The 22,943-nt window shown below is 33.8% G+C and overlaps 1 protein-coding gene, 1 non-coding gene and 2 pseudogenes across 6 annotated transcripts; 2 read left to right on the plus strand and 2 right to left on the minus strand.

Moving 5' to 3' along the window:
• The first annotated feature begins 654 nt into the window (after positions 1–654).
• LOC143603907 (uncharacterized) lies at positions 655–10,910 on the plus strand (annotated as a pseudogene). Its single transcript, XR_013148165.1, has 11 exons — positions 655–916; positions 3,943–3,986; positions 4,577–4,679; positions 4,763–4,866; positions 4,937–5,261; positions 5,369–5,494; positions 6,254–6,647; positions 7,624–7,924; positions 8,018–8,179; positions 8,999–9,493; positions 10,303–10,910. The product of XR_013148165.1 is annotated as an uncharacterized LOC143603907 (transcript).
• Positions 10,911–13,548: 2,638 nt separating this feature from the next.
• Positions 13,549–13,646, minus strand: LOC143603908 (U6 spliceosomal RNA). Its single transcript, XR_013148166.1, has one exon. It is a non-coding gene; the product is annotated as a U6 spliceosomal RNA (small nuclear RNA).
• A 148-nt stretch (positions 13,647–13,794) lies between these two features.
• On the plus strand, positions 13,795–16,849 carry LOC143603904 (U-box domain-containing protein 17-like; annotated as a pseudogene). Its single transcript, XR_013148163.1, has 2 exons — positions 13,795–14,117; positions 15,734–16,849. The product of XR_013148163.1 is annotated as a U-box domain-containing protein 17-like (transcript).
• Positions 16,850–17,200: 351 nt separating this feature from the next.
• On the minus strand, positions 17,201–21,374 carry LOC143603903 (zinc finger protein CONSTANS-LIKE 10-like). 3 transcript variants are annotated; one of them, XM_077080566.1, is made up of 5 exons: positions 21,290–21,374; positions 20,020–20,630; positions 19,689–19,892; positions 17,869–18,179; positions 17,201–17,390 (listed from the first exon to the last, which is right to left on the minus strand). In XM_077080566.1, the coding sequence occupies exons 2-5, from the start codon at positions 20,551–20,553 to the stop codon at positions 17,261–17,263; spliced, it is 1,179 nt and encodes a 392-aa protein (XP_076936681.1). In that variant the 5' UTR covers positions 20,554–20,630; positions 21,290–21,374; the 3' UTR covers positions 17,201–17,260. The 3 variants fall into 3 exon arrangements, with proteins under 3 accessions (XP_076936681.1, XP_076936682.1, XP_076936680.1); XM_077080567.1 differs by lacking the exon at positions 21,290–21,374 and having other exon boundaries at positions 19,689–19,862; positions 20,041–20,795; XM_077080565.1 differs by lacking the exon at positions 21,290–21,374 and having other exon boundaries at positions 20,020–20,795.
• Positions 21,375–22,943: the final 1,569 nt, after the last annotated feature.

Raw genomic sequence — 22,943 nt, forward strand, 5'->3', positions numbered from 1 at the left:
GATGTATCGGCCTCTGCCTGGTGAAAAAGATGAGGAGGACGAGGACGGCGACGATGATGAAGACAATGACGACGATAAAAACGACGATGAGGACGATGAGGAGGACGAGGACGACGATGAGAAGGACGAGGACGACGACGAAGAGGGTGAAGACGACGACGACAACGACGAATAGTTTTTTTTTTTATTTTTTCTTGTAATATTTATTTAATAAAATATTATTGTTATTTGATTATTCTTATTAAAAATTAAAAAAAAAACAAAAAGTGTAAAAGTGACTGGGCGCCACGTGGTGCATAACCCATGGATGTGGAGAGTTATGACTACAGCCTGTTTTTGTACAAAACCATAACTCTGACTGGGCGCCACGTGACGCATAACCCCTGGATGTGGAGCTTTACGACTCCATACGGTTTTATCCAAAACACACACATACATTATACATACATACATTATACATACATTAGTTCCCCTCCCTTTCTCTTTCTTTCTCTCTCTCTCTCTCTCTCTCTCTCTCTCTCTCTCTCTCTAATTCCAAAACACCAAACTCCTCCTCCTTCAGATCACAACATTCATTCATCTCAATAATCTCTCTATATTATTAATAATCATTATTATTATGTTCTGCATCTAAATCTATACAATACAATACATAATCATGCGTTACATCATCATTAATTGATTAATTACTTTCTCATATTATTATTATTATTATTATTATTATTATTATTATTATTACCTTCCATACGAAGAAGAATGAGTGGAGCTAGGGCTTCAATACCGAGCAATGTACGGAAGACGATCCAGAACATAAAGGAGATCACAGGTAATAATCACACTGAAGATGACATTTACGCAATGCTTAAGGACTGTTCCATGGATCCTAACGAGACTGCTCAGAAGCTATTACTGCAAGGTATTAATAATAATAATAATAATAATAATAATATTAATAATCATACTCTGTTTCTTCGATCTGGTTTGATATTGGGGGTTTAGGTTTGTGAGTGTGGATTTTAGGTTAAGTTGTTTGAATTTGGATGTTGATTTGGTTGATTGGTGTTAATTAGATTGATTAGGGTTTATCAGTTTATCTGTATTTCAAACTTTGAAACTTGTTATGATCTGTAGTGTTAATTCGGGTTGAAGGCGCTTTAATTACGAAGTGGAAGTTTAATGATTTGGTTTGTAATTGTGTTTTGTAGGTCAAAGTTTTTTGATTTTGGGGATTTTAGGTCATTATTATTATTATTATTATTATTATTATTTTTGGTTGTTGATTGGATTGATTAGGGTTTATGTGTTTTTCAAACTTTGAAACTTGTTATGATCTGTAGTGTTAATTTGGGTTGAACGCGATTCAGTTACGCAATAATAGTAGTAGTAATAATAATAATAATAAATTAATAATTACCATACTCTGCTTCTTCGATCTGGTTTCATTTTGGGGGTTTAGGTTTGTGAGTGTGGATTTTAGGTTAAGTTGTTTGAATTTGGATGTTGATTTGGTTGATTAGGGTTTATGTGTGTGCTAAGATGAATTTGTTTAAATTTTTAGACTTGTAATTGTGATCCTTACATAGTGGAAGTTTAATGATTTGTTTTGTAATTGTGTTTTTTTAGGTAAATAATTTTGATTTTGGGGATGTTAGTGAAGTTTTTATTTATTTATTTTTAATTTTATAATTTTTTTTTATTTTGGTTGTTGATTGGATGGATTAGGGTTTATGTGTTGGTTAAGATAGTGTTAATTCGGTTTGAATGCACTTGAATTAAGTAGCGGAAGTTTAATGATTTGGTGTGTAATTGTGGTTTTTAGGTCAAGTTTTTTTATTTTGGTTGTTGATCTGATTGATTAGGGTTTATGTGTTGGTTTAAATGTTTATGCGAAAAAGATGAATTTGTTTATGATCCTCGTGTTAATTCGGTTTGAAGGAGTTTTAGTTACGTAGCGGAAGTTTAATGATTTGGTGTGTGACTGTGGTTTTTGGTCAAAGGTTTTTGGTTGTGGTTGTTGATTGGATGGATTAGTGTTTATTTATTGGTTTAAATGCTTATTTAAAAAGATGATTCTGTTTAAATTTTAGAACTTGTTGGGATCCTTGTTGTTGATTTGGTTTCAAGGCACTTGAATTACATAGTGGAAGTTTAATGATTTGTTTAAACTTTTAAACTTGTTGTGATCCTAGGTAATTTTGTGTGTGTTTCTGTTGGTGTTGATTTTGGGGATTTGGTTTGTAATTGTGGTTTGTAGGTCACGTTTTTTGGTTTTGGTTGTTGATTGGATTGATTAGGGTTTATTGCTTATGTAAAAAGCTGAATCTGTTTAAAGTTTTAAACTTGTTGTGATCCATGGTGTAAATTTGGTTTTAAGGTGCTTTAGTTACATAGTGGAAGGTCAATGATTTGTTTTGTAATTGCGTATTTTAGGTCACGTTTTTTGGTTTTGGTTGATTGGATGGATTAGCTTTTATGTGAAAAGATGAATTTGTTTAAAGTTTTAGACTTGTGATTATAGTGTTAATTCGGTTTGAAGGCGCGAGAAGTTTAATGATTTGTTTTGTAATTGTGTGTTTTTTAGGTAAATGTTTTTTACTTTGTTAGTTATTTTGAGCCCTACTGTGTTAGTTAGATTGATTAGGGTTTATGTGTTGGTTAGAATGTTTATGTGAATGATGAATTTGTTTAGACTTTCAGACTTGTTATGATCTATAGTGTCAATTCGGTTTGAAGGTGCTTGAATTACATAGTGAAAGTTTAATGTTTTTGTTTTGCAATTCTATGTATTTTTTTAGGACAAAGTTTTTGATTTTGTTTGTTAATTAGATTGTAATTGTTTAAACTTTTAAACTTGTGATGTATTGTGTTTTGGGACAATTTCATATGTACCCTTACAAATATTGAAAATATCATATATACCCACACAAAACTAAAAATATCATATATGCCATTACAAAGTTATTAATATATCATATATACCCAATTCATTAAAAATAAGTTAAAAAAATCACCATATTACCCTGGTTCGATTAGATGCGATAAAAAGTTCACATTGTAGACAACCTTTAAAGGTTTTGCAATTTTGAAGAAGTGACGAGAGACAATTTGGTTGTTGTCAAAGACGAGAAACATCGATCAAAATTAAAATAATAATATAGGGTGTAAACACATTATGTGATGGAAAGACGTAGAATGGTATATTCATTAAAAAATTGGCATATATAAAAGTTAAAATTTTATAAAAATAACGGTAAAATGGTCATTTATTAAATTTTTATTAATGAGTGGGGGTATATATGATACTTTAACTTTTTTGTAAGGGCATATATGATATTTTAATTATTTTATAAGGGCATATATGACATTTTAAGTTTTGCTTGGATATATATGATATTTGTAATGTTTGTAAAAGTATATATGAAATTAATCCTTGTGTTTTTAGGCCAATTTTTTTGATTTTGTTGTTTGATTTGTGTGTGCTTCTGTTGGTGTTGATTTTGGGGATTTGGTTTGTGATTGTGAAATTTAGGTCAAGTTTTTTTATTTTGGTTGTTAATTAGATTGATTAGTGTTCATGTGCTGGTTTAAATGCTTGTATAAAAACTTATTTTTTTAAGTATTTAGACTTGCTGTGATCTATAGTGTTAATTCGGTTTGAAGGCACTTGAATTACATAGTGGGATTTCAGTGATTTGTTTTGTAGTTGTACTTTTTAGGTCAATTTTTTTATTTTGTTTATTATTTTCACTCACTTATCTAAAAAGCTGAATTTGTTAAAACTTTTAAGCTTGTGATCTCTGGTGTTAGAATGATTTGAAGGGGCTACAATTACATAGTGAGAGTTGGTATTGTTATAGTTTCTCACTTTATAATAGGTAGCAGGGTTAATTAACTGGTATAATTTTTTTTACATTTTGTAACAATTTTAAATCTGTGTCACAGATCCATTTCATGAGGTTAAGAGGAAGCGTGACCGCAAGAAAGAGGTAAAGTTTCTACTTTTTGTGTATTTTTGGAAGTGTTTTGTCTTTATTTTGATATGATAACATGGTACTATTGCACTACTATTGGACTAACATTTAGTTAGACATACTTCTATAGTGATGTTGTGCATAGGTAAGTAGCATAATTTGCGAATAAATGATGCATGACTAATGTAGGCAATTTGTTATAAAAAGGACTGCTTAGTTACTAATTCAGTGAATAATGTTACATAAAAAGGAGGGAAAGTTTCTACTTTTTGTGTAATTTTAGAAGTATTTGTTTTTTTATTTTGATATGATAACATGTAAATGGAGGTAAGTAAGATTCTTTGTGAACTAATGATATATGATTATTGTTGGTTATTTGTTGTAAAAATGGGAATATATTTTCTAAATCATTAATCAAGGCGCTGGCGATCGTGAATTATTATATATGAATGCTGTAGTTAATTGGCTTCATGGATATATAGACATAGAGGGATGTTCGTTACATAACTCATTTTAAGTAGAGAACTGCTTTAAAGTGTATCTTTATCAAATTTTACTGTAATATTTTGCAGTTCTTATAATTAACCTACTCTGTTATTCTGCAGACTCTGAATAAAGAACCTACAGAGCCCAAATGGAGACCTGGGATGCAGGGTAGGGGGAATAGGGGTGGCAGGTTGAACTACCCATCTCGTCGCACTTCTAATGGTAATTTATCGTATTATTATAGCAATTTTTATTCTTTCTTATATATTGCATAATAACGATCTCTGATATCTGTTTTACTCCAGATGGCAGGGCATCACATTCTGCAAAGGAAAATGGAACGAGTAAAGGCGCAGATAATGGTCCAAAACAGTCAACTCATCAGGGTCAAAAGAATAAAGAGGCAGCTGTTAAAAGGTAGTTCATTTGTCAGATTTTTTTTGGTTATAGTTATTAATAATGTGTCATATGGCTCACAGTTTAAATTCTGAAAATATATAAACGTAATCTTTTGCAGTTCTTCTCGTTCTGTACCTGATGAAAACAAATCTGAAGTGGTACCCGTTGTTGAGGCAAGTAAGGGCCCTGCTGTTGGCGGGGTTGTACGTGGGCCCCTCAATGACACATCAGCTTCTAAGACACCATCACCTTCAGAAGGGCTATATTTGTCTGCTAAAGATCCTATTTTGATTCCTTCACAAGATTCACGACTCCCCGTGGGTACAATCAAACGTGAGGTTGGGAGTCAACAAACTTCGGTTGACCAAATTCATTAGATCCCCCTTGAGATTGAATCAATTGCATGTGAGTATCGTTTTCTTATTTTATTAAAACAGGCATTATGTTGCATAATTTTTATGTAGTTTTTGTTTTTAAATTTGTGTATAATATTGATTTGATCACCATTGCAGCTAGTTCCGAGGTTGGAAACTCTTCCATGCAAGCCAAGGCTTCGTCATCTCATGTCCCATTTACCGTGTCCCGGCCGTCTTCAAATTATAACAATAGACCGCAGCAAGCAATTGGGCCTCAAAAAGGTATCAAGCTTAAATAATATTCAAGTACTTCGTTAGATTTTAAAAGAGTTGTTTTTTCTTTAAATCTTTTTGAAGCTGTAACCAAATAGAACTCTACAATCTTTTGATTAGTTAAATAACTTCAGAAAAATGAAAAATTAATGTAGTTTTCTAGAATCTTTATGAGCTTCTATAATGAACTTTCGTAGAACTTCAATAACATAGTGACATCAATGAGATGTGTGTTTTACTCATTCATCACACGTGTTTGTTTAGTTAAAATATGACTCAATATCACTTAAAAATCTATTTTGATTTAATTGTGAAATAGTAATTAGAACGTTTTAATTTGTGTATATACGTTAAGGCTTTAATGGATGGATTACTATGCTCTTCTCATGTGATTTTTTCATGATTATATAATATTGTTCAAACCTCTCATGTTATCAGTACCTTTTGTGATGATTGTTTACCTGATAAGTTAAATGAAAACATGGTACATAAAGTTTATTTATTGTCTTTCATCATTTCTCAGAATAATATATTAATACAGACGGTTAAGTTTGCTATATTTTGTAGTGATTGCCTAACTTCTCTTACGCAAGACCATTTTAGATAAAAGCTTAGAATGACCGAATATAAATTATTAATTGCAAGCATGCTATTTTACTTTCCACAAAGCTATGAATTTTACAATACAAAACCTAAAATTCCAAAACTATATGATTTTTAAAAACTGCAATTTCATGGTCCACTAATGTTCCTTATAATTTTCTACAGTTGGTCCAAGTATGGAATGGAAACCAAAACCAACAAATCCAGTTCTTGCTCACGGAACTGGGTCACCCGAGTCAACTAAGATGCCTGTTGTTCAAGTTGAATGTCAAACTCCAAACCCATTTGCAGTCCGTAATCTTGATTTAAAGGACGCGACCCACGGGCTCGAGAAGAAGTTAGAGGAATCACACATTTCAGATAATCAACATGTTATTATTCCAAATCACCTTCATGTTCCCGAAGCTGAAAAACTCGGGTTCTACTTTGGAAGCTTTGATGCCAGTTTCAGTCTTAATCCAATCTCCTCAAATGGGCCTGGGCTTGAGCCCGAATCCGTGAGTGACAAGAGTTCTGAGGCTTCTGAGGTGGTTGATGAAAGTATAGACGAGCAGCTTAGGTTTGTGTTAATTTCTGTTCAATTGAGTGATTTGTGCTAATTTAGATGTTTGGTGGGTGTTTTGATGCGTGTTGTGTGTTTTGTAGGGGTTTAAGAGCCAAGCCACTCGTGAGTTACATGATATCAGCTTGTTTAAAGCTCGAATCGAGTCGAGCTTAAACGAGTTTGAGCCTAAAACTAATCTTGTTTAATAAATAAGCCCTAGTATGAGCTGCACTATTGAGCTCGAGTAGGCTCGCCAGTCTAAACGAGTGTACTATTTATATATTCTTATTTAGCGTATTAAGTAAACATTTAAATAACGGTTATCACTATGTATAAAATTATAATCAAAATAACTAAATAATATATATTATGTTATAAAATATTATAATTATAAGTATATATAAAGGTAAGTGTAAATACTATTAAACTAATAAATAATTAACATGTTGAGCCTGAGTCGAGGACGAGCCTGAAAAACTATTCACAAGCCGAGTTCGAGTTTTAGAAATAGAGCTCGAAACGAGCTATGCTTGAGCTCTCATGAGTTAAAAACAATTCGAGCTAGAGATTAGTCAAGCTCCGGCTCGGCTTGTTTTGTTTACATCTCTAGTGTTTAAAAAGAAGGCGATATTAAATAATTAAAATCAGATAATCGGTTGAGTTTGAAGTCTTAAGACTTGTTTGACAAATCTGGGTTTATTTAAGGAATTAGTTGATGTAATGGCTATGGCCAAACAGGGGTAAAACTCTTACAAATTAGGTTTAAAGGGGTAAAAAGGTAATCCTGTATTTGTAAATATGGTTTATCTATAGACATTAAGTTTTGATTATCCAAGGTTAATTATTTGACCCCTGAATAATCACACTCATGTAGCAGAATTGGTTTTTTCCAAGGTTTTATTTAAAACTAATTAAAGATAAATCAGTTACAAAACGCGTATCTAATCATCCACTTATATCCTCTCACACCATCTGATTTTTTTTGGTTCAGAAATCAAAATGATGCTTTGGCAAGTGTGGAAGTTGAAGATCATCCTGACCGTCCATCATCGTCCAATAACATACCCGAGAATCTATCAACCGAAGGTGACATGTCATCAATTCCGGGCCCCGATCAGCATGAAACCAAACAAGAGACATCACTCCCAACAGCAAATCATCAATACCCGATTCTTCAGACATCTCCCAACTTTAGTTTTGGCTTCATTCCACCAATGATTGGGACCCACGTCACATCTTTTGAACCCAAAGAGTCTCATAACCATGATGGTTCTTAAGTCCCAAACTTTGTTGTAAGTCTATGAATAAATAGTTAAATCTTTCATTTTGGCTTTGGATTTTAATATTTTGATTTAAGTTTTTATGCACAATTCTTTTTTTTCCAGGTTCAGCAACCATTTGACCCAGCAAGCTATTATGCTCAGTTTTATCGTTCAGGTGCTGACGTGGATGGTCGCGTATCACCTTTTCATTCACCCGGGATTCCAACTAAGTTTAATGCTAATGTTCCTGTGTTATCTCCACAGGCTTCTCATTCTTCTCAAGAGGTTTGTGTTTCTTTAGGTTTTATTTATGTCTTTAGAAGTGAGCGGTCGGGCAGGACAGGTTAGGTGATGAACCAGAACTGGTTCAGGTCTAAATATGAATTTTTTTGACCAGGAACTCTTATATTTGTGTCTAATGTGATTATAGTGAAAATGTATATTATTATACAGTAAGTCAGTAACAAACTATTTTTTGCAATGAAGTGATTATTGTAAGCCTCAAATGGGTTTGGGTCAATGGGAAATTTTGACTCGGAACATTTATAGTCTTCTCTTAACATTTTGTTTTTCTTTTACCAGTAAATAAATGTGATTACAAAAAGTATGACAGTGGTAATCTGTTTTTCTTTTTTTAATATAGTGATTTGTTATGTAACAAGTCAAAACGAAAATTTTTCTTAAGATTTTAATTTTTTAATAAATAATTTGTGTGTTAACTGCGATTACAGAAAATATATGATATTAGAATAATAATCTAACATTTTTGAATAAAGTGATTTACCGTGTAATGTACCACCGTCAAAAACAGGTTCTGGTCTGTAGGAAATTTTGACTGTGAACATTTTTCTTTCAAATTTTTTATTTTTTATTGTGGATAACTTGTGTTAAATTTGAGTACAGAAAACATATTGCTATGGTAATAATATAATGTTTTGAATTAGCTGATTTAGGAGGTTGTATGCATTGAAAATACAATTAGGGCAACTTTCAAACCGATATCTCGTCAACCGTGTTTCTTTAGCTAAATCTTATTATTTAACTCATTTGGCACGGTAGATGATTAGACATAACCTGTCCTAATATTTAAAATTTGAACTGCAGGTTGGGAACTCACTAATGTTATCTGGTGCTGGTCCAACACCAACCGCCACCACACAAACTGGCGGATTCATGCAAACCTCCATACCCGTGACCCAACAACCACTACCCGTTTTCAGACAACCACCAGGGGTTCATTTACCGCATTACCCTCCAAATTACATCCCATACGCCCCATATTTCTCCCCATTTTATGTACCTCCACCAGCCATTCACCAATTTTTAAGCAACAGCACATTCCCTCAACAACCTCAACCCGGTAGCATGTACCCGGGCCCACCAGTACCTAGCCCTAAATACCCACTCCCACAATACAAAACGGGCGGTAATACTGGAAACCAGGTTAATATGGGTATGCCCGGAAGCTATGGAACGTATGGTTTAAACCCAGCCAGGTATAATTCTGGTTCAGCTGCTACAGCTGGCAATTCAGCCTCCGATGAAGATCTCGGTGGGAACCAGTTCAAGGAAAGTAATGTCTACATTACCGGACAGCAGGTTAGTTTCATTTGTTCTAGTTAATAATAAGTTAAAACTAGGGCTGTGCATGGATTGGTTTGAGTTGGTTTTGGGCTCGAACCTAACATTTTGAAAACCGTTTGATTTCGGTTTGCAGTTTTGCATTATGAATCCGGTTTGGTTTTGGTTTTACCTCCAGGCTTGAAATATTTGAGCCGAAAAAGGCCCAAAATAATGAATTTGGGCATGAAACTTTGGGCCCATTTTTTTTTTGTTAATTATTGTTTTATTGATTATTACAAATTTAGATCTTAAATTTTTGGGCTGTACTGTTTATTGATTTTTGGTTTCTTTGGTTTGGTTTGGTTTTTTCAGTCTTTCGTTGACAGCAAACCGAAGCTGAAGCAAAAAACATAAAATAGGAATCTTTAGTTTTATGTGGTTCGTTTTTTGGTTACAAGGAATGCTCGTATTTGTTTAAACTTTAATGGAACAAACAACTGAACACGGACATACGAAAAAGGTTTTTTTGTTCGTGCTTGTTCGTTAATAAAAATAACGTATCCATGTTGATTTATCTTTGTTTTTGGTATAAACGAATGGTTCACGAACGTAAACAAACATAATTTAACAAACACCAACTAAAAGTAAACGTGAACATTGATATGTTGCACCAAATGATTAATGAAACTCAACTAAATTGTAATGGATGATATTTTAATTTCTTAAAACTTTAAGACTAAATTGTAATGTGTCTAAAAAATTAAATTAATATGTAAATGAACAAAACTTAAACAAATATAAACCAGCGAAAATAGCATGTTTGTTAATCTTGTGTTTATTTGCAGAGTGAAGGTTCGGGTGTATGGATGGCTGCACCGGGCCGAGACATGTCTGGTGTGCAGGCTAATTCTTTCTATAATATGCCTCAAGGCGGTCACGGGACCTTTGCCAGTATCTACCACCACCCGGCTCAACCAGTAACCACCAGCGCGGTTCACCCACTTCTCCAACAGTCCCAAACACTGGCTGGACCGGGCGTTGACATGGCGGGACCCACATCTCAAATCAACTGGCCTAATAACTACTAAAAAAGGATCACAAACAAATGAAGCCAGCTAAATATCAGGAATTAAACAACCACCAGTTTTAACAAAAGGTATGGATTTGAGAAGAAAATTAGTTTATAATGATGATTAAAGGTCATATATAATTGGCTGGATTCGCGTGTAAATCATTTGTAGGAGGCTGGGATTTTCGATATATTTATCGTTTTCGAGGATATATGTAAAAAAAGAATTTGATGAAATCCTCTTGTAACCGTTAAATGACCAATTTTTAAAAGTTGGTTGGGCCGGTTTACAAATTCTTTCCTTTTGGTGTTGCTTGTAAAGTGAACTATGAAAGCAAGAAAGGATGTATTTGAGCTGTTGTGATTGGTATCGGGTGTTATTTAAAATCGATTTCTTTTAATATTAGCGGTTTAAAAGAGCCTAGGTTTAAAAGAGCATAGTCGATTTGCGACCATGTTCAAAGCTCGAGCTTGTTAGATTGTTATTCTTTTGTAGGGTTATGCATCTGTGTGAATAGATGTATGATGAGATTTGGGTAGAAAGATATACTTCTAAATGTCTATAAAGGAACCATAAACATTGATTACATAATAAATTTATAGTTTTTTTAATAGTTTTTAATATGGGTAGTGTTATATTTTGTTTTAAAAAATGCATTTTAGTTAAAAGTTTATTAAATTGAGTTTGTTTGAACATTATGTATTCATATTTACACATGGTTTTGAGATGTTTAAATTATAGTAGTGTCATGGATTTTAACACATCACATTTTTCCTATATGGGTCGTATGGGTCATACGAGTTGTTGAAGACTTATACGACTCGTATGGCCCTATACATGCTGTTTGTTGCCCCTTCCGTACGTTTGTCAGTCATGTGTGGTATATACGACCCCAGTATAGGCGTATACGAGTCGAATAGGCTTGTACAGTTAACACGAGGTTGGTGTGTGAAGATCACGTCTCTTTTAGGTAAAGTTTATTAAATTGAGTTTGTTTGAACATTATGTATTCATATTTACACATGGTTTTGAGATGTTAAGATTTGTCAAGTGATGTTTTACGACTGTGCGTACAATTCATGTTTTACAATTTAGCAACAATTTACACATCGCGTCTTACACACGAGGTGCTAGTTTACGCATGTTTTATGCATGAATGCAAATTAATACACGGTTGTAACTTTACACCTTGTTGCTAATTTACATGTTACGTTTTAAAAGCGTCTTTTTTAACTCATAATTACTCATCGTGCTTAACTCCATTATATACAACCATAAACTTGTTTTAAACTCATTTAGGTTCACGAGTCTAATGAAGCTCGGCATATCAAACTCGGGCACAAACTCGCTTATAAAATAACATTTGATTTAGAATTTAACTCTACCGAATTCCGGCTTTTAAGAAGTTGATTTCGAGTATCCTCCAAAGTTACTCCACTGGTTTCACTACAAACAACAAACATAAAACAAATGTAACATTATTAATATATTCATATGATTGTAACAAGAAATCACAATGAAGTTGTTTGCTACTTTAAAGTTTAAAGTACATATGCATGTGTTGTCTTTAACTTAAATGGCTTTATGTTCCTTGTTTAGATTCTTGAACATGATTCCTTCCTTACTTCATAACCTAAATTTTGACCACTGGTCCCACCATTATCTCATTTTCCTCTTATGGATTTGTGTCTAAATTCTAAAAGGGACATAAAAGAAAAAAAAATGTGTGTGAATAAAAGAAAAAAAAAATGTGTTAAAAGGGCGTATGAATATTAAAAAAGGGTGTGTGAATAACCAATGCCTTCTAAAATAGTATTATATTCATTATTTTATTATTTTTATCATTTTAAAAGACTATTATATGCCTATTTTAAAATTCAAACACTTCATGTTAGGACAAAGGTATATATACCTGTACTTCTTGTATTTTTACTATTTTAGTGTTTGTAATATATTTTATTATAATTAGTCTGTTATTTTATTGTCATTTTATACATGTTTTTTAAGTCATTTAATATTAATTTAATTAGTTACATAAACTTATTAATAAAATTATAAAATAAATCAAGATGACATATTTAATATTCAATAATGAAATTATGTGATAAATATCTTTTTTATCTCTTAACACCCCCATTCCATTTGAAGTGATAACAGATCGATCACAAACTAAACATAAGTTGCGACTTACCTGATCACGTTGATTAACAATTTATTAGCGTGATCCCGTAACGTGATCTAATGGTTAAGAAAAAGGAATATTCCACATATTTTAAACACTTCATATCAAGCCATATGTATAACCGAAATTGTTGTATTCTAATGCTTGTAATATACTGCCCTTGCATGCTCTTGTCATTTTATGCATGTTTTTAATCATTTAATAATAACACAACAAATTATGATATTTTTTTTGTTTCTTTTAATAAAACTGAAAATAAATCAGGATACCATATTAAATCTGATATAAACTAGCAAGATAAAACTGAGCCTAAATTTTTTCGGTTTTGATATACTCGTTATTGTAAACGAAAGAAAAATTAATCTAAAAATATAATCGTAATATAATCAAAAAGGTATTAAAACATGTTTGTTTCATTTTCTTTTATCATGAACCGTCAAAACCAGCAATACCAAACGTGCATGTTATAACTCTATAAAAAATAAACTTAAAAAATATAACGTTTTCGGTTCATTGATTAGCTCAATATGTGACTTCAGTAAAAAAAAATAAAAAATAAAAATAAAAATAAGTTTACTTTAGATGTATTGTTAGTGAGCTTTATCTCAACTGTCACTAGAAAGAAAGTGAAGATTTAGGCCAAGAGACACCGCAAGGTCTCAGATTCGAATCCAATCTCAACCAGCTTTTACCACATAGAACAGGAGCTGTTGGGCTAGACTAGACTACCCAACGCTGTCGTGATCACGGACGTATAAAATCCCCCTTAACATTGAGTTACACCAGGTAACCCAACTTTATTGATTAAAAAAACTTGTAAATGTCTTTTTTAATATACTAATTATTTTCTGACCATGTCTTGATTGATGCGTGTCATTCTGGGCCATGCTAATATTCTCTGTATCGTTCCAACTTCCAAATTTAATATATTAATTAATTTAATATATATATATATATATATGTATGTATGTATTTTAAACTTTATTAATATTATTATTATTATTATTATGTGTGTGTGTATGTATTCAGTTACAATAACAGCTGGTGAATCGTTCGTTCATTCATTCATTTACTAACAAACAGCCATGGTAGACGAGCCAACCTCGTTACAATTCAGTTACAACAACCACCATAATAATAATAATAATAATAATAATAATAAACAAACGCTAATCAATCAAATCTCCGGCAACTTAATCCACGACGGAGACATTACCACCAAAATCCACGCCGCTAGAGACATTCGAACCTTAATTCATAATAATAATAATAATAATAATAACATTCGCGCCAAATTCGGTGAAGCAGGTGTTATTCAGCCGCTAGTTCTCATGCTCTGTTCCAGAAACCATGACGCTCGTCAGGCTTCGTTACTCGCGGTTCTTAATCTCGCTTCCAGAAACCAACGGTTAGTTGTTGTTTTTTGTGTGTTTTGTTGATTTGTGATTGTGAATCGTAGAACTCCGGAGCCTGAAAATGAGCTCGTTTAATAAATGAGCTCGAGCTGGATCGCGAGCCTGACATATATATAATTTTTAACGTATATATTTAAAAATGATTTATTAATGTATATAGTGTTATGAAAAAATAAATAAAAATAACTAAATAATATATATTATTTTATACAAAAAGTTATAATTAAAAAGAATGCATAAAAATAATTACAAATATATACAATTATTACTGCGAATTGCTGTGTTTATCCGTACGGATAGGTAGTTAAGATTTTAGAAGAGTTTGAATAGGATGTTATCGTTTTTAATGTTGTGAATTGTTATTGAGAGCTTAAATTGTAGTTGATATGAATGTGTGATAGTTTGGTGTATAGTGATGAGATTTAGGGTTTCAAGGAAGCTTAAGTGGATGAAGCCTTGTGGCTATGGTCAGTGTTGTGTTGTAGAACGAGCTAGGAATTAGTCGAGTGGTGTGTTACTGGCTAGCGATTAATAGGAGATTATTCGAACCGGGATTTTATAAGGAAATTTTCAAAATTATATGTATACAAAATTTTTCAAAGTTTTATATATAATTTATCAAACTTATTAATCGGATTGGGTTAATAAGTATAAGTTTTCAATTGCCTCAGATTTTCACCAATTTTGACTGATTATAACAGATTTTGACTGGAATTTGACCAATTTTGACAGTTTTTGACCAAAATTTGACAGATTTTGACAGACATTTTACCAATTTTGACAGTTTTTTTCACCGGAATTTGACAGATTTTGACCGACAGTTTACCAATTTTGACAGATTTCGACCGACGTTTTACCAATTCTGACAGTTTTTGACCAAAACTTGAAATTTTGACATATTTTGACCGACATTTGACATATTTTGACCGATTTTGAACTGTTTGGGTTGATTTGGACCGTTTTTGACCAACTACCGATTTGTTGGTTCAATTAGGTGAAATCGAATTGGTAGCATACTTGTCAGCAATTAACTGAATCACGTTTTTACAATACTGGGTATGGTCATGAAAGATTACAAGTTGCATCAAGCTAATGTTGCACAATTAGGTGAAAACAACCATCACTAATTTGTCATGTAGTTTAGCCCATTTCTTGCATGAGTTAAAAAACAAGTTATACTTCAAAGTTCAAATACCCTGAGATCACACATATTGACTCTCAGAGTACTTGTCCAGACTTAGGTTTATCGTATCAATCCATGCTAAATTTAGTTAACAAAATGAGTAATTAGGAGCTTTGTCTCTCCAATTACTAGTTCATATCTAGGTTTGTTATACAGAAGATCAATCCATGTTTAAATTAGTATGGTGAGATCATTTACAGATCTGCTAATATAGATGCTGCGTCTTCAAGCTAGTGTTTAACTTGCAGCTTTGTCTTTGCTTTTATATTGACACTAATTTCTTTGACTTGAATGACACATCAAAGAACTTAAATCTGTTACCTACTTAGCTTCATTATCTGTTGCCTGTGAAATTTATTTGTGTTGATCATAATCTATTAGCTTAATCATCGGTCTAACAAGTTCAACCTCTATATTAACTTTCAGAAACAAAGAACAAATAGTGACATGTGGCGCGATCCCTCCACTCGTGGACCTTCTCAGCTCACATAACAACACTACCTTGAGAGAGTTAGCCACTGCTGCAATCTTGACTCTGTCAACCGCCCAGTCCAACAAACAAACCATAATAAACTCGGGTGTCATACCGTTACTAGTTCAAATCCTCAGTTGTGGGACCGTTCAAGGACGCGTTGATGCTGTAACCGCTCTTTATAACCTAACAACCTCAAATTCAAAACAACAACCAACCATAACTCCTGATGCAAAAGCAATCCCGCCTCTCATTAACCTCCTTAAAGAATGCAAAAAATCCTCAAAATTTGCTGAAAAAACAACATTTTTAATCAAAGTAGTTTTAGAAACCGAAGAAGGAAGATCAACGATAGCAAAAACAGTAGATGGGATATTAACATTAGTGGAAACGGTTGAAGATGGATCTTTAATTAGCACCGAACATGCGGTTAGTTCGTTACTTACATTGTGTTCAAGCTGTAGAAGTATATACAGGGAGCTTACACTGAACCAAGGTGCTAATTCCTGGCTTGTTACGGTTAACCGCGTATGGAACAGATCAAGGTCAGGACATGGCTAGGACCCTTTTAGACTTACTTAGGGACTCGCCTCCCGAAAAGAAACCAGGTTCGATGGTTGTTGAGAAGATGGCTTATGATATTGCGGTTAAGGTTGATGGTTCAGAAAAAGTTGCAAATTGTTTATTGCAAGATTTGGTTCAAAGAAACACAAGTTAAAGTCAAAGTCACAGCCCGACTTGAATACTTGATTATCCGTTTCGACTCATGCTTGAAGTTAAAGATGACCCATTTTCACTTAAGGTCAACTTGAGCCGTTGACCAACTCGACTGACTCGTGTTTTGCTACTTCTACATGTAAGTATGCAGATGGGTAACTTGATTATTACTAATGTTTAGCATGACTTTAATGATGATTTGAACTTTATACATGAGAAATATGAGCACTGTATGGATCTTAAGTGCACCAAAAGCAAAATGGAAGGGTGTTTTTGTAAATAGTCAAACTTGGAGGACTGAATTGTAAATTTGTTAAGAGTTTGTTTTTTGGTGCACTAAGATTCATATGGTTTTCTTATGTATAAGAGTAACTTGTTATTTGAATGCTCAAAACTATCCATTTGTAATAAGTTTTAAATGATAATTATACAAGTGAAAATTTCGATCGATTTAAAAACGATTTGACTTAAGAGTTGCAATGTACGTGTTAATCGCAATATTGATAGCCGGCTAAGTTCATATAAACATATAATTTATAATTCAACATTACTTTTTACCTTGTTGGAACATAAATATAACTGGTTTCAGTTTATTTTAATTGTTTATAAATTATTTGTCATTGCTTACAATTATTAATTTTTTCCTAACCCCTACAAAAAATTTTGGCAACAATTAATTTGTATATTTAACATTATAACTTCTCTCCAAATTTATAATCCAAAGTACTAAAATTTCTAGATTTTGGGTGTTACACATATTAAACCTAAAAGCTTCGGGTTTGACTCAACGGGTCGTAATCATAAGCGTCACCCACCTTCACAAACCGCCCTTTCACACGCTTTCTTACATCCGCACGTTCCTTTCTTGTAGCATATGTTACTCTCTTGTCAAATCTATAAATCATAAAGAAAACGACTCAACCCGTTAGTAAGTATTGAGGTGAAAAGCAAGGGTGTCAATGTATGACACGAAACAAAACACACGACCAACTGAACACGTCGCGGGTTTGAGTTTACTATAAGCGGGTCGAACCCGCAATCCCGTTTAGCTAAACGGACCAGGTTAGTGGGTTGACCCATTGATTCCACTTATTTCATATTTAGTTTTTTAAATGTGTTTTATGTTATAAATTACATTTGTTTGGTATTTTATGGCAATATTTAAAACTTAACAGAGCAACTGACATATGAGTTTAAGGTTCAACCCGCGAATACTTGTGTCGTGTTCGAGTTCATAAGTCTTGACACAATTTTTGGGTTCGTGTCAGATTTCGGGTTAGTGTCGGACTGGACCCACCAACCCGCAAACATGGCCCGTTTAGCACTCTTAGTAAAAAGTTGCACTTCCAGTTAGAGCAGTAAAAATACTTACTTTCTCATTTTCTTTTTTTCCTTGTAACGTTGGACCGCATCATTTCTGCTACCAGAAGGGGTGGCGGGATCAAGGGTCGGGCCTGGGCCCGAGTTGTACCATGGTGGCTCACCTGAGAGGAACATTGAGGAAGCTCCACAGTCTTGATAATCATTAGCAGTGCTTTCCCCTGTGAGACTTGAGAACGAGATATTCGAGTGTTGCCTTGCATAACCATGGTTAGGTTCAGTTTTGCAGCTCATTAATGAATCGGCAGAGGCTGCATTACTGCATGCGGGTTGTGCTTGATTTGCATGTCCTGTTGATGATTCCTAATCACAAAAACAAAAGTAAATAGACAAAATCATATATTTTTTGAACCACAAAAGAAAACAAAGGCGAAAAGCAGCAAGTCAAGCTTGAGCTTGATCATAAAAAGACAAACTTGATATACATAAGTAACATAACTAGTCGAGCTTGAGCTTATTAGGGCTCGTGTCTGAGCTCTTGTTAAGGTTATTGGGTCTTATGTAATATACGTGTATATATAGTGGAGGGTTATACGTAGAAGACATTCTTTTTGCGAATACAAAAAGAACAATACAAAACCATTCATTTTTTTCAATTTAAAAAAATTTAAAAATACAAGGAAATGGTGTAATGCAGTGTTTATTAAACTTTTATCATTCTAAAAAAAATATGTTAACAAAATTTGTTTATAAACTACACCTATACATGTGTAAATCACTATATTTTTTACACCTAACCTACACATATGTAGGTAGAAGTTTAAAAAGGAAAAAGAACATATGAACAAATAAGTTTAGTGGTTCTTCATGTACATAACATAAACATTTGTATGTAAGAAGTAAAAGTTGTAAGAAATACGCACCATTGATAGAAAAAAATAAACAATTTTAAGTTTGTTTTTTTGTTATCGCAATAATTTAGTATTTTGTAATGAACTTCTCCCGTACATGCAAATATGTATATGGATTGGTAGTCTTGGGAGCTTGATAGTGATGTCATTATTTTGTTCTAATATAGGGGTTATAGTAATTTTATAATGTTATAGACCATTACAAATTTTGGTCTCAGGCCCAGCCCTAGGCCCATTGAGCCCATTGGTTGCACTTCAGTCCTAAGACTCTACTTACATCTAGGCCTTGTCCAAAGCCCAGTTACAGGCCCAATGTCTAGCTCTAGAGGTCTCATCTCTTGGGCCTGGTACATTGATTTTTTCTCTTTTTCATATAATACATATGTAACCTAGTAGCTTTTGTATACCATTCATTCTTTGTTGTTAGTTGTGTTATTTTTACATGTAAATGGAAATTTGTATATTTTTATGCCTTACAAAAAAATTATGATATAGTTTTTAACTTTTTAAATAAAAAAATATTCTTTACAAAATTAAATTGTAATATCTTGATTTAATAAAAGGCATTTTTGTGACTATACTGTGATAAAACATACAAATTGACAATATATATTTCAATACTTAAAATGAAAATTCGGATACTTATTTAGAAAAATAGGAGTTGTAAATTTGGAACCACTGAGCCCAAAGGGTCCTATTTGGGCTTTATTCACCTCTATATGTGCATACCCAACGAACCATGTCCGTCTACCGAGCTCAAAGATGGCCCAACATGAACCCGACGGGGTGACCCGGACAATTAAGCACACTAGTTTTAATTTGAATACAATAGTTTAGCCAAAACATGCAACACATTTGACATATTAACTATATTGTGATATGTAAATAAACTTATGCTACTTATTGATAAATTTAATCATATCGACGATATATTTATAAAAATTGGTTAATGACATAATACCTTTCCGACATATGAAGATTCAGCACCACCGAACAAACTATCAATACCGTCTTTCGCAAAAAGATGTTTGGGATCATTATGCCCGACACCAAAGAGCTCTTCATAATTCTCGATGCTCAAGTCGACTTCATCCATACTAAAGTCAGCATAGAACCCGTCATCACCAACAACGGGCTCAAGGTCTTTTGTCCCCGAATGTGATACCTACATACAAACAACACAAGTTTACATAAAGCTATGTAAATAATCATAGGGAGGGGGGTTAATAACCAGAATAAGATAATCTTGGATTTGTTAACTAAATTAACATAAACCGATTAGTCTTACTTACCTTCGATGCAGAAGAACATACGGGCCCAACTTGTTGAACTATTTGCGGCCTAGTATCGACATTAACACTCATGGGACCCGTCCAAACGCTTGAATTATTTCCGCTTGCAAGTAAATCTTGACTGTTATTGTTATTATTATTGTTATCAGCAATGCTCATTGAGCCCATTTCTTGCTCACAAGCAGACCCATTAACAAAGCCCGAATCTGAGCCCGACATAAACGACCAAATGGAAGAAAGTTCTTCAGCCGAAGGGCAACCCGAATAGCAATTTAATGTTTGTTTAGTATGCTTCGTCGCCCCGTTATGACCAATCCAATCACAATTTTGACAAAGTGATACTTTTTCTTCTACACATCTAACCAATGCAGGCTGTGAATTGCACCTATCACACACGAGTGCTCTTGAATGTCGTTTAGATAACGCGTTTGCAGAATGAACATCACGATCACACGATAAACATAAATACGCTGCATCCGATCTACAATACACCATTGATCTTGCATCCCCACAATGATCACAATGGTAACCCATTCTTTGTACCAAATATCGGCCCAAAACGAGATTTTTTATACCCCTTTTCGCTCAATGTTCGATTTCTTACACGAAACCTGCAATAAGTGAGAAACTTAATCAAGAAAATGGAATTTCGGTCCTTTTTGACCCGAAAAGGGATACACTTTATTGATTCAGAATATGTTCTAAGGTACAAAAAAGGGGCAATTTAAGAACAATTTATTGTAGGATTCGATGTACACATCGGACGATCGAATATAGTATAGTATATTTGCCAGTAATGATTAAAGTGAATATCTTTGTTCTTTTAACATGATTGGTATCTTCATGTGTAGAATGTTAGAGCAAAGTTATAAAAGGTTTCAATTTCTTTAGCATCTTAAACTTAAAAAACATATGCATGTGAATATTGTGTATATGTGCATATACACACATACATAACATATTCAAAAGCTTGAAATCAATGGCAACAAAAGGTTCATAAGAGCAACAAGTCAAACAAAAAGTCAAACTTGAAATACTAAAGTTTAAATTGAAAATTATAAACCCTATACTAAACCAAAGATCAACACACAACAATCAAGAAAATCTACAAAGACAGCTTAAATTTGGACAAAGATTCAAACTTTATGCAATACAAAGACTAAATTCAAATCAATGAATCAAACCCATAACTTACAGATCAAGAAAAACAAAAAGAAACCCATTTTTAATAATAAAAAAGGATCAAAACCCAGAAAGCTTACTACTTTACTAGTTTTCTTGAATACCCAAATGAAGTGCATGTGATTTAGTTGCAAGGTTTTGCAAAAAAACTGATAAAGGTTCAAACTTTCTGGGCTTCCAGTGTTGGTTGGTTCTGGATTTGTTGTTAACTGTTGGTGTGTGTTAGATTGGATATCTGACAACACAAAATTTGCTAAAGGAAATTGGCAAAAAGTGTAGAGAGAGAGAGAGAAAAGTAGAAGAAGAGAGAACTATGGGTGGGTTGGAATGGCGGGCCCATGTCATTTTCATGAAACTGAAAAATTAGGCCCTCTTTATTAAATCTTTGGGTCAATTGCAAGTTTAGTCCCTTCTCATATGGGAGACTATGGTTTTAGTCTATCTATACTGGGAAAGTTAAGAAACCAGTACGATGTTAATTAATGGGATCAGGTGAAACACAACTTATACTAAGAAATTTAAGAAATTATTGTTGAAAGCCAGTGAAAACAAGATTTAAGCATGAGATATCCACTATAGGGTAATCAGATTTTTACAATTACATCAGCTCTTTTTATATTTCATAGAAACATCCAAACGATTTACAATGAAGTGGCAGGTAAGCGGGTAACAAGCTGCGCCGCAACCCCCTTTTGGATAGCAAACCCAATCCGACTAAAAACAAAGTTTTGATTCTTATGGGCTGATACGTTACTATACACAACTTTCTGAACCCTATTCAAAAGGTCCACGGCATCCGGAGCTAAGAAACCAAAAGTGTTAAAGGCGAAGGGGATAAACACGTGTTGATTCTCCAAACAAGCTCTCTCGTGTTTAGCAACCTTGCCCGATGCCGCCTTCAATGCTGCCTGGCCTGCTACAAATCCAGTGTCCCTAATCCCAACAAGAGGGGACACTCCTGTGAGGTCGACACAAGCGTGTTTTCCCCCTACCCACCCAAAAACAAGTATATCGGCCGGTCGTAATGTAGATCTTCCTTCTTGAGGATTCGTAAGAAAGTTTACGGGGGCTTCCTTTTTAGCCGAAATTCTGGCTCGTTTAAGAACATCGCATAGAACATCCCTCACCAAATCATGCCTGTACTTAAACCCAGACAACTCTTTGTAGTGAACCGCATGCTCGCCAAAAGAATCCAAACAAACCTTACGGCAAACCGGGCACGGCTCATCTACCGGAAACAAAGGGACCATTAACCGATACTTCAGGATAGCCCGGTACTCCAAAGCCGACATATGTTGGCCCAATCCTTCAATAGGGAGAACACTTAAGAGAATCTTGAGCCCGAGGAGCCCGAAGACACTCAAACACCGCTTTCTGACGAGGGGATAAATCAAACTTCATTTCCAAACTCTTGATGATTCCACTATAAAGGGCACTCGCCAAAGCATGTTGGGCTTTAGAGGGGTGGTGTCTTTATTAGAGAAACAGTTAATGTCAAAATCGGGAAGTGAAATGTGCAACCGATCTATCGCACTCCCATAATCGGAGTCAAACCCATCAATACCACAACCTCGAAGAATGTGGTCTTGTAATTCCCAAGATTGCGCCCTCGAGGCCACAAACGCATAAGTAGAAACGTCTGAAGCTGAACATAAACCCAAACCTCCAAAACGAGTCGGAAGTGATGCCAACCTCCATTGAAAATCTCCAAATAAGGGACCACCACAAACCACGATGTCCTC

The sequence above is a fragment of the Bidens hawaiensis genome, unplaced genomic scaffold, assembly GCF_021521415.1.
Source record: "Bidens hawaiensis isolate Kalapana, Puna unplaced genomic scaffold, B.hawaiensis_p1.1 tig00063324_1, whole genome shotgun sequence".
In the NCBI taxonomy this organism is placed as follows: Eukaryota; Viridiplantae; Streptophyta; class Magnoliopsida; order Asterales; family Asteraceae; genus Bidens; species Bidens hawaiensis.